The 19,071-nt window shown below is 42.4% G+C and overlaps 1 protein-coding gene across 1 annotated transcript; it reads left to right on the top strand.

Moving 5' to 3' along the window:
* Positions 1 to 307: 307 nt before the first annotated feature.
* Positions 308 to 17,990, top strand: WEE1 (WEE1 G2 checkpoint kinase). Its single transcript, XM_046637897.1, has 11 exons — positions 308 to 2,869; positions 4,269 to 4,474; positions 4,975 to 5,038; positions 5,473 to 5,645; positions 6,394 to 6,515; positions 10,470 to 10,616; positions 13,704 to 13,799; positions 13,890 to 13,975; positions 15,089 to 15,259; positions 15,346 to 15,491; positions 16,660 to 17,990. The coding sequence occupies exons 1-11, from the start codon at positions 2,294 to 2,296 to the stop codon at positions 16,811 to 16,813; spliced, it is 1,941 nt and encodes a 646-aa protein (XP_046493853.1). The 5' UTR covers positions 308 to 2,293; the 3' UTR covers positions 16,814 to 17,990.
* Positions 17,991 to 19,071: the final 1,081 nt, after the last annotated feature.

Genomic DNA, 19,071 nt, shown 5'->3' with positions numbered 1-19,071 from the left:
AAGAGGTCCCTACACTCAGGGACCTCATGTTCTAGAAGGGGATAGAAATAAACGATCAACTTAGTTTGAGAGAGATATAAGGCTGTTAAGGAAATAGAGCAGGGTGTAGCGAAAGAGTGAAGTGGGGGAGGGGACGCGAGCTTGCAATAGGAGCCACAGAATTCCTATATAGGAGAGGCTTAGGAGCAACAAACCAGTGGGCGAGAAGTGGCTACGAGGCTGCCGTTTCCCGAGGAAGTAAACTATTTCTGCATACAATTCGTTACAGATCAATAGAGTAAAAGTTTTCTAAAGTTATTTTTATTTACACTTCACATGAAATTGAGAATATGTCAACTATTCATATCGAAGAATTATATTTGTCATCTGGAGTGGAGAGGAGGTGTTGGAGGGAGGATGCTAAAAACTCCTTGGCTTTGGCCACCAAGGATCCGAGAATGATTCTCCTTGAAACATACAAAAGGGTAGAGTTCTTGTCTTCCAAGAGCTTCAAATCACGTTTGCGTTAACATACAAAAAAAGATATTTATGCATCAGTTGGCAAATGTTTGGAGAAGACACCTGTTTTACTCTTCGCTGCATCCGAGTCACGTGATCTCAGGAACTTCCCCACGTGATAAGTACTAAGATGTGTTTCCATTATTAAAAATCCAGCTTCAGGTTAGCCTTTGAGAAGTGTTAGAACAACATATATGGCAAAGTGTTAATATTCATAAAGCGCTACAATAAGAAAAGCGGGCAGTAGAAATAAATGTAAAAGGCCATTCAGCGCATGAAAACTGTTCAACGATATAATTCAAAACAACAAAACGACACTAACATTAAATGCCCACTGATGCCCAGAATGCACTAAGTGTACTCTAACCCACTGCTAGCGAGAACGTAAGTTGCTTTTTTTCCTGGAGGGCAGCTTGGCAGTTTATATCCTTTCACCTGGTAATTCTCACTTCTATGAAAGTATCCTAAAAAATTTAAAAACCACAAAGGACGGAGGAAAAAAAAAAAACCAGAAGAGGGAAGAATATTCATCACGGGGTTATGAACAACCGAAAAACTGTAAGAAACGTGTGTGTGCGACAATAAGGGACGGATTAAATCATTTTGACGGAGTGCTAGAGGAATTTTTTCCCAGGTGCGTTTAGGTTTGCAGCGAGCCGGGCCAGTGGGTGTTGCCAACACTTGCCCACGTGCGGGCAAACAAACACAAACAGGGTGGCCGCGCGGCGGGCGCTCGCTTTTGCGCTGGGCCCACGGCAGTGCTGTTTCTATTTCTCGGGGACAAGTCTCGCGTGGACTGCGGAGGGGACCACGGCCCGGGGAGCTCACCTCGCTGCAGACACACCGGACCCTAACAGCCCCCCGGAGGGAAACTGAGGCTCAGAGGCCGCCCCACGGCCGGTGTCCTCGCCTCGAGAACGCGTGGCCCGCCTTCTCGCTGATTTCCGTGTGGGGACTAAGCAATCGGCTGCCAGTTTGGAAAGGCCCGGAGGCCCGAGTCACCCTGCTGGGCTCCGACGGCGACCCAGGAACGTGACTGGCCACAGCCACGCCCACGACGGGCCTGGGGCTGGCGCCGAAGAGACGCGGGACATGAGGCTGGCCTCCGGGGGCAGCGCCCGAGGTCCAGGGCCGTCCCCACTCGCCGAGCCCCCGAGGCGCTCCCGGCCGTCAGTCCCGCTAGTGGACCCGGAGCGCCAGGGGGGTGGCGAGGAGGCCCCGTCTAGGGCGGCGTTCCGCTCGGCCTGATGGAGCCCGGCTCCCCTCGCCCCTCCCCGAGGGCCGCCTCGGCTCCCCAGCCCGGCCCCGTCCGGGCGGCGCCGGCCCGGCTCCCGGCCGTCCCGCTCGCTCATAGGCCCGCGGCGCCGCGCCCGCCTAGGCCTGGCCCCGCGCGGCCAGGGGGGCGGAGCCGGCGGGTTCCCGCCAAAATCGCGTAGCTGCTCCCTCCCCCGCGGGCTACGTCGCGCCCTCCTGTTTTTTCAAACCCGGGGCTGGGCGGGGATTGGTGGGCCGGGCGCTCACGTGGTTAACGGTCGCGGGAAGCCGCGGAGCCCGAACCTGCGGCTGGACCTGCGGAGAGCCCAGCCTCGGCGCCCGGGCCGCCCCGCCTCTGCCGGACCGTCCGCGCCGCCGCCCCGAGCGTCCCGGAGCTCAGCCCGCCGCCGCGCAGTGTCGCCGCCGCCGCCGCTGCTAGGCGCGCCCAGTCGCACGTGGCGGGCCCGCCCCCTGGGCCGGCCGAGCCCTGGACTCCGCGGGCCCCGGCTCCCCGGTCGTCCGCCCCGGCCCCAGGGGCACGATGAGCTTCCTGAGCCGGCAGCAGCCGCCGCCGCCCCGCCGCGCCGCGGCCTCCTGCAGCCTGCGGCAGAAGCTCATCTTCTCGCCCTGCAGCGACTGTGAGGAGGAGGAGGAGGAAGAGGAGGAGGAGGGCAGCGGCCACAGCACCGGGGAGGACTCGGCCTTTCAGGAGCCCGACTCGCCGCTGCCGCCCGCGCGGAGCCCCACGGAGCCCGGGCCCGAGCGCCGCCGCTCGCCCGGCCCGGCCCCCGGCAGCCCCGGGGAGCTGGAGGAGGACATGCTGCTGCGCGGCGCCTGCCCGGGCGCGGACGCGGCGGGCGGCGGGGCCGAGGGCGACTCGTGGGAGGAGGAGGGCTTCGGCTCGTCGTCGCCGGTCAAGTCGCCGGCGGCCGCCTACTTCCTCGCCAGCTGCTTCTCGCCGGTGCGCTGCGGCGGCCCGGGGGACGCGTCCCCGCGCGGCTACGGGGCGCGCGGGGCGGCCGAGGGCCCCTGCTCGCCGCTGCCGGACCAGCCGGGCACCCCGCCGCACAAGACCTTCCGCAAGCTGCGCCTCTTCGACACGCCGCACACCCCGAAGGTGAGGCCGCGGCGCCCCCGCCCGCGCCCCGCCGGCCTTTTAAAAGGGCCGCGGCGCCGGGAGCCGAGCGCGGCGCTGCCCGCGTTCGCTTACATAACCGCCCGGCCGCGCCCCCGCTCGCCCGCCCGCTCCGCCACCGAGAAAGTTGGCAGCCCCTCTCTCTGGCCCTGCCCAGAAGTTGGCCGTTAAGATTGTGTAACTGAACAATGGGCCTCGCCTGGAACTGCTTCATCTTTCAAAGGGGCCGATCGGCGCGGGCCAGGGGGCCGGCGCTTTACCGCCCGCCGAGCCGGGGCCGCCCCGAGCGTGTCAGCCCGGAGGGTGGCCCTGAGAGGGTGGTTGGGAAGGATGCTGCGGGGGCGCTGGCCCGGCCACCCGACACTCCCGGGTGCCGCAGCCATCTGGTGCCTTTTAAACGCAGTGATCGGTCCTGTAATTTGGGCGGCGCGCCCGGGAGTTCGGTTACCAAAAAATTTCCTGCGCTTATCGTTTCGTGTCATGTGGTCTTTGGGGGGAAGGTTTGAGGTATGGAGGGACGCTGCGCTTCGACATGGAGAAGAGGCTGGCCTTCCGGGCGTTTACAGTCTTCTAAAGACTAGTAAATAATCCGGGGTAGCGTTTAGGCCCCTTCGGGGAGGTAGTATTTATTGGGTGAGCGTTTGGTTACACCCTTGGGTTTGCAGCGCCCAAGTCTGGTCAGCTCAAGTGTAATGATTAGGAACGTCCACGTCTTAAAACCCAGCACTGGGATGGTTGCTCGGACCCTTACACTTTCATCCTGTTGGTGATGGATCTTAGAGAATTAGGTATTCAGCGCCTGTTTGTTGAAGGGGTGCTGAGTATGCCGATGAGCACTTCTAGAACTTGAGAAGTAACAGCCGAGGTTAAAACGGACGCTTCCCGAAATTAAGATAGGTATCGCATTTGTAAGATTGCTATGGAAAACGTACCTTTTTCAGTGAGTCAGTTTCAGTACCGTTAGTCATAAACCTCGGGAAGTCGGGCGCTTTGAGCGCTGCAGTTTATTAGCCGGCTTGCCCCGGGCGAGATCCCTCTGGAAGTGAGGGGAGGAGTCGGCGGAGGTGGCTTTGTAAGTCCCGTTTAGAAGGGGGGAGGGGAGCTTTTGTGGGACTCCCTGACTGCTTTCTGTCTGGAGATGGATTGAGGAGGTTTGTTCATTTGTAGCCCCTGGAATGAACTTAGTTTTAGTCTCATTCATACTTTTGTTAGGGTTAGAGACCTGTTTTACTTGGCCGTCTTTTTCAGAAAAGATCCATCTTCAAACTGCTCAGTTAACCACTGTTTGTTTTGCTTGAAATATAAACAGTCTTGTGATGAAGGTTGTGTTGAGGAGGCTAAATTTTTTTGGATCCTAAAAATTTTATTTTTCCCCTCCTAGAGTTTGCTCTCCAAAGCTCGAGGAATCGATTCGAGCTCTGTTAAACTCCGAAGTGGTTCTCTATTCATGGATACAGAAAAATCAGGAAAGAGGGAATTGGACATGCGACAGACGCCTCAAGTGAACATAAATCCTTTTACTCCAGATTCTGTGTTGTTTCATTCTTCAGGACAGTGTCGTAGAAGAAAGAGAACATACTGGAATGAGTAAGTTGTTTATTAGTCAACAGTTTAGCTCTCCAACCAGCAGAGATTGCTTTGGTATACTTAGCAAAATCTAATTTCAACCGAATGACTGGAAGTTTATGCTCTGAAATTTTTCCCTGTTACTAGCACCTAATGCTCAGGACAGAGAAAAGGGAAGTAATCAGCTGTGGAAAGGAGTGATGTGAGAAAGGAAGGACTCAAAGGCCTAGGTGGCTTGTAGGCGGTCTGCTGGTGTCGAAAGTGAGGCACACAGAGAAAGTTGACTTAGAAAGGCTTTAATTTTGGTATGTGTGGTGGTGGCTTCCGGTTAATGAGCGTATCTCTGCAGGGACATCATTTTCATCCTGAGGTCTATCTTGTGATTACACAATTAAATGCTTTCTTTTCTGTGTTTATTCATTAAAATTCCATTTCTCTGTTCACCTGTCAGGTAAAGTTTTGAATCTCTAGTTGACGTATCTGTCAGATATGTTAACAGAAAAATACATAATATTTTTCAGTTCTTGTGGTGAAGACATGGAAGCCAGTGATTATGAGTTTGAAGATGAAACAAGACCTGCTAAGGTAAATAGCTTTTTCTTTTCTTGTTATTGTTTCTGAAATTTGATTTTCTACTTCTTAACAAGTTATCATATGTACATGTTAAGTAAACATTAAAACATAAGATTCTTAAATTTTACACATTATGCTATCACCATAGTGAAAAGTCTTTTTCTTTTTTTTTTTTAAAGATTTTACTTTTTTTCCTTTTCTCCCCAAAGCCCCCCGTACATAGTTGTATATTCTTCGTTGTGGGTCCTTCTAGTTGTGGCATGTGGGATGCTGCCTCAGTGTGGTATGATAAGCAGTGCCATGTCCGCGCCCAGGATTCGAACCAACGAAACACTGGGCCGCCTGCAGCGGAGCGTGCGAACTTAACCACTCGGCCACGGGGCCACCCCCCGAAAAATCTTTTTCATATCTTTGTATTATGTATATGGATACACTTTTTATTACAGAGAATTACAATTACTGAAAGCAATATGAAGTCACGGTACACAACGGAATTTCATGAGCTAGAGAAGATCGGCTCTGGAGAGTTTGGTTCTGTGTTTAAGTGCGTGAAGAGGCTGGATGGATGCATTTATGCCATTAAGCGATCCAAAAAGCCATTGGCTGGCTCTGTTGATGAGTATGTATTAAAAATTTTGTCTTTTGCTCTTTTGTTCCCTGTGGTGTTGAAAACATTAGGGTTTTAGATGATCAAGTACTGAATTTAATTAATTCTTTAATCTGTTTTTTTTTTTGAGGAAGATTAGCCCTGAGCTAACATCTGCTGCCAATCCTCCTCTTTTTGCTGAGAAAGACTGGCCCTGAGCTAACATCTGTACCCATCTTCCTCTACTTTATATGTGGGATGCCTGCCACAGCATGGCTTGACAAGCCGTGCCATGTCTGCACCCAGAATCCAAACCGGGGATTCCCGGGCTGCCAAAGCAGAACGTGCACACTTAACTGCTGCGCCACCGGGCTGGCCCCTAATCCTTTAATTTTTGAGAAGTTATAATAATTTAATCAGATCCTTTTCGTTTTGTACCATTAGTCCTTATGGACTTGGTAAAATAATATAAGTAGTCTGATTTTGGAGTCTAACTTAAATTTCTTATTTCTAGTAGCATCCATGAATTCACAGTAAAATGAGAGTTTCATCTTTCCTGAGTCCTAGGGCCAGCAAGGTTCCTTCTTTCTAACTAACATTCTTCTTTAATGGAAAGCTTTGGAAAACTCTGGTTAGAGACTCTTAATCCCCTCACTCTTAAGTAAATTGTTCTTCAGCATAATGATAGTTAAGTTTCTTTTATGAAGTTTCAGATAAAGTAATTCACTTTGGGCTTGAATAAAAATGATTTACCATTCTGTTAATCTCAAATTTCTCCTAGGCAGAACGCTTTGAGGGAAGTCTATGCTCATGCAGTACTTGGACAGCATTCTCATGTAGTTCGATATTTCTCCGCATGGGCAGAAGATGATCACATGCTTATACAGAATGAATATTGTAATGGTGAGTGATGTAGTGGTTCCCTTGTAAACTTATGAGCCCAAGAAAATGAATACCGAGGAAGTTTTTATTTTTTTCTAAAGTCTTGCTTTACTTCTCTCTCTTTTATCTCTCGTAAATTCAAAGATCAGAAGCCTAATATGAATTTCAAGTGCAAGTAGTGCCTACCTGGAAGTTAAGATTGTGAAAACCTTGTCCCTTCTACCTCAGTAGTAGAACTGTGCATATTATTTATGTGCCTGTCCCTTAAATTAAACTGATCTTCTTGAGAGGACAGTGGCCTTGCCATACATATTTTGGTATCGCTAGCACCTACCACAGCGTGCGTGGGATATAGTAGGTAACACAGGCTTCCTGCGTCTAGCCTTCCCTTTCCCTTTCCTTTTATGTGATGCTAAAACTGATGTCGGTTACTCATAAAATGACAGTGGCTCTCCATTGATCTGAATTCAGGCATTCTATAATCTTGCCCCAACTCCTGTCTATCCAACCTGGTTTACCAGTGGAATCCACTAAGACTTCGGTCAAGTAAGTTATGCTCTTTTAGTTCTCTAGCTATCCTCGCTCCCTCCTTTCCCCCCAAGCAAGCATGTATAGAGGTTCAACTTTGGACCTCTGGATAGCTTTCAGTTTCAGCAAGTCCTTTAAGGACTCACTGGAGTCCCTCCTTTTTTGTTAAACTTTTACTGAAATCCTGATCTCAATTGCAGTTCTTAGAGACTTGTTATTAAATACTCAAATATTTATATATAACAGATTTTGATTTTTGTATATCTTCTATGAATATTAGAGAATTTAGAATTTAGGGAACACTTGAGATATTAAAGATGGTATTTATTGTTTCTCATTATTTTTTCTTTAAATATGACCAGCCATCACACAGCTTTTGAATAAATAAGTCATATAAATAGTGGATTTAGGTTTTCTGTATTTAAAAATAATGAGTAAAACAAAAGTAAAAGACCCATTTCTCACATCTGACTTCTCACTGAGTTGTCAATTTATTCTCTATACTTGAAAGAACATAAGTGCTTGGTATACAGCATTGCTGCTAGTTTGTTTCACACACCTCTTGATAAGTTTCTATTCATGCTATCAAAATATTTACGTGACTGTCTCCTTTGGCCTTGTGTATTATTCTGTTTCTTAACCTTCATTTTTCAGTTACTGTATTTAATATAGTACAACTTGACCATAATGTCTTCTCCACTGCATTTTAGCTAGGCGCCATCTCCCTTTAGTTTCCTTCTCTCTCTTGCCTTGTGGATGTGGCTGGTTCTCTTAACAAGAATTTCAAATAGCAGTCCAGGGATCACAAATTTGTGACAACCTACCAAATACCTGGTTTTGTAATTCCGATGATTTTGAGAAAACTCTTGGGCCTGGGGGCGTGGGGAGGACTGAGTGGTCTTGCCACCCTCTCAGATTACGAAGACCTTGTCCTGTAATAAAATTAGATTATAAAATAATCTTTTGAGACAGCTTCCTATTTTTTAGCAGTATACAACACTTAAAGGATATAGATCTTTAAAAAATAAATAGACCTACCTGAAACAGGGCTGCCTCTTGTATGGCTGTTTATTCTGCTTAGATGAAAGAAAATAAGGCTATCTAGATAGATTTGTGAGCTCTTCTTTTCTTATCTTTTATTTCCCTTTTCCACTATTCTTCTCTCCACATAAAGCTTTTTGCTTTTTTGCTGAGGAAGATTGGCTCTGACGTATTTGTTACCAATCTTCCTTTTTTTTTTCCCCTCCCCAAATCCCAAGTACATAGTTGTATATCCTAGTTGTAGGTCATTCTAGTTCTATGTGGGGTGCCACCACAGCATGACCTAACAAGCTGTGTCTAGGTCCACGCCCACGTCCAGGATCTGAACCATGAACCCACAGCCCAGGCAAAGTGACTTAACCACTTGGTCACAGTCCAGCCCTCACGTAAAGCTTCGAATGTCCTAAAAATAGGCTTGATCTTCAGGTCCTTTCGGAAGTTTTGCAGTTCCGGAGACAAACGATTCTGTTTTCATTTGTAAGTGTTGATTAACTGATAGCCTTTATTGAGACTGAGTTTCCTTGTTATCTCAAACAGTCATTTGCATTTTAAGCCTTTTGTCTTGGTTTGGTGATAGGCAGAAATTTCTACCCTTGATAAGCAAGTGTAGGAAAATGCGAATGGGTATGGGAAGAGAACCTGAAATACCAGATAGATGAGTGTTTTGCTCTTCTCACCCCTCTTGGCCTTTCAGCAATGAGATGGAAGGAACGGGCCCAGCTGTGGTTGCTAGACCCACTAAAAAGCAGCTGTGTTCTTTCTTATTACACTTGATCTAGGACTTCAAGCCCGCCTGTCTGACAGGCTTACTGACCTGCTCTCTTCTAGAGCCCTCTTTTTCTCGAAGTTCAAGATTTGTACAAGTTAAGTATGGAGAACATACTTAAGCCTAAGATATCCAGGTGTGTGATTGCTTTTTATTTTTTAAACCACATTTGACATTTTGTTATTCAGTCTCGTTCGAGTTGCAGGACCTCTTTTCCTGACTAACATACCATTTGCCTTCCTGATTTTATTACCCTGGCTCTGATTTTATTATTCCTAACTAAGCTCTAAACAGAAATGGGCTTTTTTGTTACACAACACCTCATTTCCTCTGAGATAAAATACAAACTTATAAAGGTTTTAATAAAACTTATAAAGTTTTTAAGAGTATGAATAGGGGCCAGCCTGGTGGCATAGTGGTTAAGTTCATGTGCTCCACTTCAGTAGCCCAGGGTTCACAGGTTTGGATCCAGGGCACGGACCTAGCATCACTCATCAAGCCATGCTGTGGTGACATCCCACATAAAATAGAGGAAGACTGGCATAGATGTTAGCTCAGCGACAATCTTCCTCTCACACACACACAAAAAGTATAAACAAATTAGCTGATTGGTTTGACTGGTTCTATAAAAGCATGTTATGTTCTCGTTGATAGTAAGAGTAGTATAAATTAAAACCATACCAAGATTTAACTATAAAATTTATAGACTGTTGTCAAGGGTGTGGGAAAACAGGTGTTCTTATATACTAATGATGGGAGTATAAGTAAGTACAGACTTTTCTCTGGGGGACAGTGTGTGTGTGTGCATGTGGAGCCACCCTAGGATTGTCTCCCAAAGCCCCAGATCCCCATGGGCACGTGCTAGCAGAGTTTAGGTACTAGCCATTTTGAAATCAGAAACTGACTGTGTTGTGATTTCTTTTATGTAAACTTTCAGAGGCAATTAAGTTTTGGCACTGACGGTGTGAATACCAACCATAAGCCCTTTTGCAGAAGGATAAACAGAGAAATGGCCCTCTCAGCCACAGAAATGTATTCTATATGTAATAGTATTACACACACACACACACTCTATGCCTGTATAGATTACATTGTACATACCCTTTGGTCCAACAGTTTGTTTCTAGTAGATGTTCTAAATATGTGTGAAATGACCAATATATATAGCAGAGGCTTGGAAATTATTTTAAAACATCCATCAACTAGAGGACTGGTGAATTCGTTATCATTCAGTTATACAATGGAATTCTGTGGAGACATAAGGAAGGGGTAATATTTATATATTGGTAAAGAACAATCTTCACGATAATGAAAATATGTTATCATTTGTGTAAAATATGTTAGCATTTGTTGAAAAGAATACATAAGAAACTGATAACAGTGGTTTACTTTGGGAAAGAGCACCAGCTGGGTTTCTGGGGTATATGAATGAGACAGAGACTTTACATTTTGTACCATGTGTAGGTATTACCTATTGAAAGAATAAATAAAATTTTGATTTCACAAGCAGTTCGAAGGGAATAGGTCCTATAAAATGTCACTTTCTTGGTTGAGTCTGTGGTCATTCAGTAAAGATGGAAGGGAGAAAAATAAGAATATATCAGAAAGAATAAAGTGCTGATTTTCCCCTTGTTTGTTAGGTGGAAGTTTAGCTGATGCCATAAGTGAAAACTACAGACGCATGAGTTACTTTACAGAAGTGGATTTGAAGGATCTCCTTTTGCAAGTTGGCCGGGGCTTGAGGTATATTCATTCAATGTCTTTGGTTCACATGGATATAAAGCCTAGTAAGTATTATAGAGACTCTGACCTGTGTTCCTTAGAGTTATAGAGAATAAATTACTTCATGAAAACGTAAACATTTTACTATGTTTTTTCTGTGTTAGTTTTAAGAGACCTTTGACCCACTTAGTATTTTTTAATGATTCCCATTTACCTCTTCTCTTGCTGCCCTGAAAGATTTGAGGAGATAAACTCATTATTATTAAAAGTTGGGAAAAATTTGCTGCAGCTTATGGGAACCACATAGTCTCCAAGTGGGACTGTGATGGGGAGACTGAGAACCTGTATTTAAAGCCCTTCTCTTCTACTAGTCTGTAGAACCATAATTATAAATGAATGCTGGTGCTGCTAATAGGGTTATTAGCATAAAATGAGAAACGTGAAAGTTTTGAAAACTTGATTGCTGTACAAACATTGTGGTCTTTCTAGTCTGTAAAAGAAATAGTAAAATTGTTACTATATGACTCAGAAAACAAAATGACACATGTATTATGATTATAACTGCATGAAAAGGTTGCAGGTGAATCAGGGCTGGAGAGTATAGAAATATAGTGGTTTTGTTTTTTCTCTTTACTGTTAGATCATTTTTCAGCTAAAAAAAATTGATTGATTTTTATATATAAGTGGCTCCAGTAGACTGACTATACTATGACTCAGAACAACCTGAAAGTATTCTTTCAAAGGCTTATGAGATTTCAAACTGAAGGAGCAGTGATTCTAATCAAGGTGTAGGCCTACATAATTTTAGCTTAAATTACAACACAATTTTATTACAGAAGCAGTAGTAAGTACATTGTAAAAGTATTTAAAAATATACACAAGTCTGACTAAAAGAAAAATTAAATCCCACTCTTCTATTAACCTTTGGAACTACAGTTATAAAATAATGTCAGTGCTGCTAACAGAGTTACTAGAATAAATTGAGATGAGACAATCCTTTGAAAACTTCAGTTGCTATGCAAACATGGTGGTATTTCTAGCCTATAAAATACCATGAAGATGTTACTTTATTCAGAAAACAAAATGGCACATGCATTATGATCATCTTGCATGCAGGGGCCTGCCTGGTGGCTGAGTGGTTAAGTTTGCACACTCTACTTGGGTGGCCCAGGGTTTCACCAGTTCGGATCCTGGGCGTGGACATGGCACTGCTCATCAAGCCATGCTGAGGTGGCATCCCACATGCCACAACTAGAAGGACCCACAACTGTGTACCAGGGGGCTTTGGGGAAAAAAAGGAAAAATAAAATCTTTAAAAAAGGAAAAAAAAAAAGGATGCAAGTGAATCCTACAATATTAGTGCATATCCCTCTCATTTTATCAAAATAATACCATAGTGTACATACTGTTTTATAACTTTTTTTAAAGTCAACTATCTCTATTTTTCCGTTTCAGTAAATGTTTATATCTCATCTAATATCCAGATCATATTAAAATTTTTCCCAGTTGACCCAAGTCATTAACAGTTGATTTGTCCAAACTAGTATCCATTTCAGAACCATCTGTTAGATCTGGTTATATCCATTTTCCTTTATTAGGTTTTACTCTTCCCCTACTTTTCTTTTTTTTTTTAAGATTTTATTTTTCCTTTTTCTCCCCAAAGCCCCCCAGTACATAGTTGTGTACTTTTTTTAATTGTGGGTCCTTCTAGTTGTGGCATGTGGGATGTCACCTCAGCATGGCTCGATGAGCAGTGCCGTGTCTGGCCCAGAATCCGAACCGGCGAGACCGTGGGCTGCCAAAGCAGAACACACGAACTTAACCACTGGTCCACGGGGCTGGCCCCCACTCTTCCCCTACTTTTAGAAAATAATAATAATACAGTCCTTGTCTTGCAAGATGTCCTTTCTTCTGGATTTGACTTGTTGCTTCCTTGCATCATTTAGCTTATTCCTTTTTCCCCTATATTTCCTATAAATTCAAAGTTATAACTAAAAGGCTGATGGATTCAAGTTAAACATTTCATTTTAGGCTAGGTTTTTTTTTTTTTCCTTTTTGCTTGAGGAAGATTCATCCTGAACTAACATCTGTGCCAGTCTTCCTCTATCTTGTATATGGGTCACCGCCACAGCATGGCCACTGACAAGTGGTATAGGTCCACACTGTAGAGTGCCTGAACTTAACCACTAGGTCAGGGGCCGGCCCTTAAACTAGGTGTTTTTAAGTTGAATTTAATTAGGTTTTTTTTTTAATCGATGGAAATGTGTGTGATTCAGGAGAATTCAAGTCATTTTACACAACTTATTTTAATTCTGTGGATTATGTGAAGAATTAACAGCTCACTAAAATTTTTATTTTCAAAAAATATATATATTTGGACTGATGGCAGTAAATGTAAATTAGTAAAGTTTGCCTGTACTCATCCATACCTTGTATGGTCAGACAAACATAGTAGTCTCTCATATTACAAGCACAAGAGTTGAAAATATTAAAGCATGTCAAGTTTAAAGGTTTCAAATTTACAAATACCACCGTAAAATAAATGGTCCTATGAATAAAGCAAAACTGGAAAATGACTGCAGGGATTGTACCATTTTTAAGTTCACTACTATACTAATAAAACTACTGAAGTGAAATCTGCCACTGAAACTTATGTTAATCACGAGCATCCCTGAATTTGAAGAAAGAAAGTGGGTGTGCAGTGGAAAAGTGAACCACAAAGCCACACTGGGGTGTGGGTGCTGTATGGTCGGCCAAACTCAATAGCTCTGTGACTCACTCTTCTCACACCAGCTGTGTAGCGTTAGGTTAAAATTTGTGCTCTGGCAGCATCACAACTGGTACATTATTGCCTTTTGTGTTGTTTCTAAGTAATTAAAACTGCTGAATATCAATGTGTAGATGACAGGCATCGAATGCAGTGGTTTCCATGTGTTCAAGGACCAGTGGTAGGCCAGAAAATATATTCCTGGAAAATACAGCCCCAGTTCCTATCCCCTGAGATTCTTATTTTCATTTGGTTTGGGGTAGAACATATAATACTCTACGTATTGAAAAAAGTATTCTGGATGATTCTGATGTATGTCCTTGTTTGTGACCTTTGGTTATAGTATTAATTGTTAGCGTGACTTACGTAAATAACTGTTTGACAGGCAATATCTTCATATCTCGAACCTCAATCCCAAATGCCGCCTCTGAAGAAGGAGATGAAGATGACTGGGCGTCCAACAAAGTTATGTTTAAAATAGGTAAGACAGAAAGATAACCAGGCTATTACCTTAAAAGAGAGAGAGAGGCTGTTTTGTTTTAACTCTTGATTACTTTTCCAATACTTGTAGGTGATCTCGGGCATGTAACAAGGATCTCTAGTCCACAAGTTGAAGAAGGTGATAGCCGTTTTCTTGCAAATGAAGTTTTGCAGGAGGTAGTGTTTCTCCTTTAATAATGCTCTTTGCTTTGTCACACTTATCAGTTGGTAGAAGAGTATAAATGCTGACATTAAAATTTTAAGCTGGTAACTAGTGGAATGGTAAGACAAAATAGGAAGTCCAAACCATCAGCTGGGGGTATTCACTCTAGTAAAAGTCAGTGAAGGCAAGGATTTCTAATACTCAGCAAGGGTGATGTCGTGGTAAAGGAGAAGCCCTGTACACTGCTGGTGGAACTGTAAAATGGCACAGCCTTTTTGGAGAGCAAACTGTTGGTATCCATCAACATTTTAAAATCGTGTACCCTTTGACCCAGAATTTCCATTTCCAGGAGTCTCTTATACAGAAATATTCACATGCAAACAAATTGAGAACAATGTAAATAAGTATTTAGCAATAAGGGAATGATTAAGTAAAGGGCACATAGTTAATTATACCATTTCAAAAAGAGTGTGACGAAATATTCCTCCTTCAGAGTTTTGAATGAAATTAGAACAAGTAGAACAAATCGATTGTATGACCCCTTTTTCCTTTTTATATGTCTATTTGTGTCTTGCGTGTATATGCGTGTTTGTAACTCGTCAACGTGTGTATGTTTTCTGTTTTCATATGAATTCCCCTGCAGGGATAGGAGTTTCTTCTGGCAGTTGAATTGGGCTAGTGAGGAAGAGGAAGCATTTACCTTTAGAAATGTATTTACCACTCTCCCCACCTCAGAGTGTGTATTACTTTATAACTTAAGAAACATCTCCCAAGCCAGCCCTGGTGGCCTAGTGGTTAAAGTCTGGTGCTCTCACTGCTTCAGCGGCCTGGGCTCATTTCCCGGTCATGGAACCACACCACCCATCTGTCAGTTGCTGTGCTGTGGCCATGGCTCACATGAAAGAACTAGAAAGACTTAACAACTAGGATATGCAACCATGCCCTGGGGCTTTGGAAAGGGAAAAAAAAAAGAATTTCCCCAAATTTAGCTTGCTCTCTGAATAGGTTATATATGGCATTGGACATTTTAATTTAGTCCTGTTTCTTACCTAAATTATCAAGATGTAATCTTGACTTTATTTTGACCACTTTTTTATTCCCTTAAAAATTTTTTTTTAATTTTACAGAACTATACCCATCTACCAAAAGCAGATATTTTTGCCCTTGCCCTCACAGTGGTGTGTGCAGCTGGTGCTGAACCTCTTCCCAGAAATGGAGACGAATGGCATGAAATCAGACAGGGTAGATTACCTCGGATTCCACAAGTGCTTTCCCAGGAATTTACAGAGTTGTTAAAAGTGAGCATTTATATATGAAGTGTTTTATTGACACTGTTCATTTTATTAAATCACATCTTTACCTTAATTTTACTTCTCTTGTTAAGGTTATGATTCATCCAGATCCAGAGAGAAGACCTTCAGCAATGGCACTGGTAAAGCATTCAGTATTGCTCTCTGCTTCTAGAAAGAGTGCAGAACAATTACGAATAGAATTGAATGCTGAAAAGTTCAAAAATTCACTTTTGCAGAAGTAAGTGAAGGTTTTTTTGTTTTGTTTTTAGTTTCTGATTAATTCTCAAATTTTAATGAGAGATGATTTAGGCTTTCTGTCGGTGAAGGATATAGTGGTTTGGCATGTTATACAGTTAGTTTAGGGACTTCTGCCTTAAATTAGTATGTGATCTATAAATTGGTGTTGTTTCTTTTCTTTTCTTTCTTTTTTTTTTTGAGGAAGATTAGCCCTGAGCTAACTGCTGCCAATCCTCCTCTTTTTTTTTTTCCTGAGGAAGACTGGCCATAAACTAACATCCATGCCCATCTTCCTCTACTCTATATGTGGGATGCCTACCACAGCATGGCTTGCCAAACGGTGCCATGTCCGCACCCAGGATCCGAACCGGCGAACCCTGGGCCGCCAAAGCAGAACGTGTGCACTTAACCACTGCACCACCAGGCCAGCCCTTGTGTTGTTTCTGAACTTTAAAATTAACTTAAAAAATTTTAAGACTAGCATATATTTGTAGGTGGTGATAAATCCCCAAGCCCTAAATCATAGCAGAAGCTATGTGAGCCAGTACCAGTCTTCTCCCTCCTAACTCTCACCATAAATGTTGTGCTTGAAACATTCTATTCTACTTATTTTTATGAAAGGATGAAATTAATGTCGATTAGCTTAGTAGATGATTCTTCTATTTGATCTGAATGACCTTTGACATTTTCAGAAAACGGGTTGGAATGATGATTCTAACGCATTTGCTTTATTCCTACCACTTTGATTCTAACCTAATAAAACTGACTTGAAATATTAAAATGTTTAACCACTATTTTGATAGCAGTCATAGTTCATACAAATAGGAAGTAGAATTGTTCTTTCATCTCTATTATGTAAAGATATTTTCTCAATATGAATTAGAGTTCTATTTGAAATTATTTTTTATTAAGACCCAAAGTCATTACTAGCATCTTTATTACTTGTGTCCAAGTGTATATGATATTTTAATTCTGAACAAAATAAAGCCATTTCATAAATTTAAGTTGTTTGAGCAGAAGCTGGTTTTATATTGTATTTTTCCTTTCCTCAATTGCGTCGTGCAAAAATCTTCCAACTGATAATATAGTTTGTGTTTGGCCTCTTAAGATCCCTTCCTAAGATTAATACAGTAGGTGAAAAGTCTTGTTTCGTATTTTTATGTTCTTAGAGAACTCAAGAAAGCCCAGATGGCAAAAGCTGCAGCTGAGGAAAGAGCCCTCTTCACTGACCGGATGGCCACCAGGTCCACCACCCAGAGTAATAGAACAGCTCGACTTATTGGAAAGAAAATGAACCGCTCTGTCAGCCTTACCATATACTGAACTACTCATTTCCCACCTCCCCCAAAAAACTGTGACCAGAGGAAGCTAGGTTGAAATCACTGCTAGAATCCTGTTTGCAATTACTTTCTCAATCCGTGTCAGTAGTTTTACTGAAGTACCTTTCAGGACTTCTATGTGTGAATTACAGTTGAAAGCTGTATGGTGACCAGTGCTATGTCAGGCTTTGTCTAGTCTTAGCAGTCTGTCTTCTCTAGGATGTCGGTCACTGTTGGATGTTACACCGGCCTTTCCAGGGTTAACCACTGTGGTGGTGTGCTGCTTATAGTTTGCTGTTGTGTTGTCGTAAAAGGTATCTTTCCCTATGGTGGTGACCTGTAAAAAGGACTCAAGGGCTTTATTACAAACATATTCTCCCTTCGAAAAGGGAAATGCTAAGAGACTCAGTACTACTCAGCCTTCAGTGTACCTGTGTCAATCTTATATTTCTTCTTTTTAATTGTGAATTATACTTGTATATCCAACTGGGAGCACTTTGTAGGCACTGCATCAGCCATGGAATGATGATTCTGTGGAAGTATTGCCTTGTGAATTTGCTGCTATTTTAGTTTTGTCTTTGCTGTAAAATTGTAGCATTAAACAATCATCGTTGTTAATAGGCTTTCTTTTGAAAACAATTATGTGAAATATGTTGCTGCTCTTGATGAAAAGCAGCTATCTGCCCTTTTTTTCTTTGAACTTTGAAGCTAGTGCATTGGAGAAATGCACCCTTTTTTCCCTTTGGAATGCTGTATTAATGTAGTATAATTCTTACCGGTTTTGTAATTTTTCCTGATAATGCCCTTCCCTGACTCTTTTTTAAAATGTTTCCTCCCTCTGCCCAAGTTTTGTACTTGATTGTATTATTAGTCTGTTTTTAAATGTTTTGCCTGGTTTCTCTTCAACATCTGTGTATATAAACTAATCTTGGTGTTACTGTACATAGCTGTTTGAAATGCCAGAATGACTTCTGACTATTCCAAGCTTTTCACAAAATACATTTTATCTGTGATTAGCCATTTGACTAATAATACTGGCTAACAGATACTGCAAAAAAAAGAAAAGAATTTGTCTATTGTTTGTTTTCCTATTAATTTTGGTTTAAAACATGTTTGCACTTGTCTCTTCGACTTGTGTTTTATTAACATTGATTGGCATATTAAAAGTCACTCTGAGCTCACCTTCATTGTCTAAATCTTTGTACCACACCTATTTTCTACTGGTTTATCTCCATTATCACTACATTAGAGTGTAATATATATAAAGTACTAAAAGCAAAGGGCACATTTTTTATAGAATATGAAACATTAATTATTTAATGATGAGCTTTAGTCCACATTAGCTACGTTTAGGGATTTAAGAAAAGTTTACCCATCAAGTTGAATGTTTTTTGTCATTATATATATTTAATATTTTCACATCACGTTGTATGTTATGCATTTGATCTGCTAGAAATGTAGTGTAATGTAGTTTAAAATAGCTTTAGATTATTAATATAATAGCCGTGAGTCATAACTTTCTAATTGGAACTGAGTCACAGAAGAGAGTTTAAAGTGGGGAGGGTTTTAACTCACTAAAGTGGGCTAGATTTTAAGAATTGAGAGTGCAAATTTAAGTGACAGACAGTGCTAATTCTATGTGACGTCTTTTTCTAATGGAGATTAGCACCCCAGTGTAAGCAGTGAAGGCCTCTGAGCAGATGAAAAGGGATGTAAGATCCTGTGCTTCTTGATCATGGGTGCATCGTTTCTCTTGATTAGGGTCTGTTTCTTCCTGCTATAAATGTTTCTAACAAGCTTGATTATTTTAACTTTTAAGCTTATGGCATATTGAAAAGCACAATTTAGAGTTGTGAGAGGGATTGGTGCAGACAGGTAAATTAGACATAAAAGCTGATAGATGTGGCTGACGGAAAACCTAAAAAGCTTCATAGGCTGGAGCAGGTAACTCACATTCCAGTAGTCACTGAAGGCAAAGCTATAAAAATAGGATAATTGGTGTTTTTAGGATCACTCTAAGTCATTAAGGTGCATTTTTCTAGTGCACTGGCTTCAAAGAAAAAATTGGTGTTTTTCATCAAAATTGGCAGTAAGTTTTTCACGTATTGTTTAAGAATATTAAGTAGAAAAAATCTGGTTTTCAAAGAGGGAATTCTTAAGCTGTCTGAAAGCTGATATGAAAGTTAGGCGCATATTCAACACAGGATACGTATGTCGAGTGCCTTCTGTGTGCCAACTGGCAGACAAAAGACCAATAAGAAA

This window comes from Equus quagga, chromosome 14 (genome assembly GCF_021613505.1).
Source record: "Equus quagga isolate Etosha38 chromosome 14, UCLA_HA_Equagga_1.0, whole genome shotgun sequence".
Lineage (NCBI taxonomy): Eukaryota > Metazoa > Chordata > Mammalia > Perissodactyla > Equidae > Equus > Equus quagga.
The sequence above is the reverse complement of the archived record's forward strand: the minus strand, read 5'-3'. Positions and strand labels throughout refer to the sequence as shown.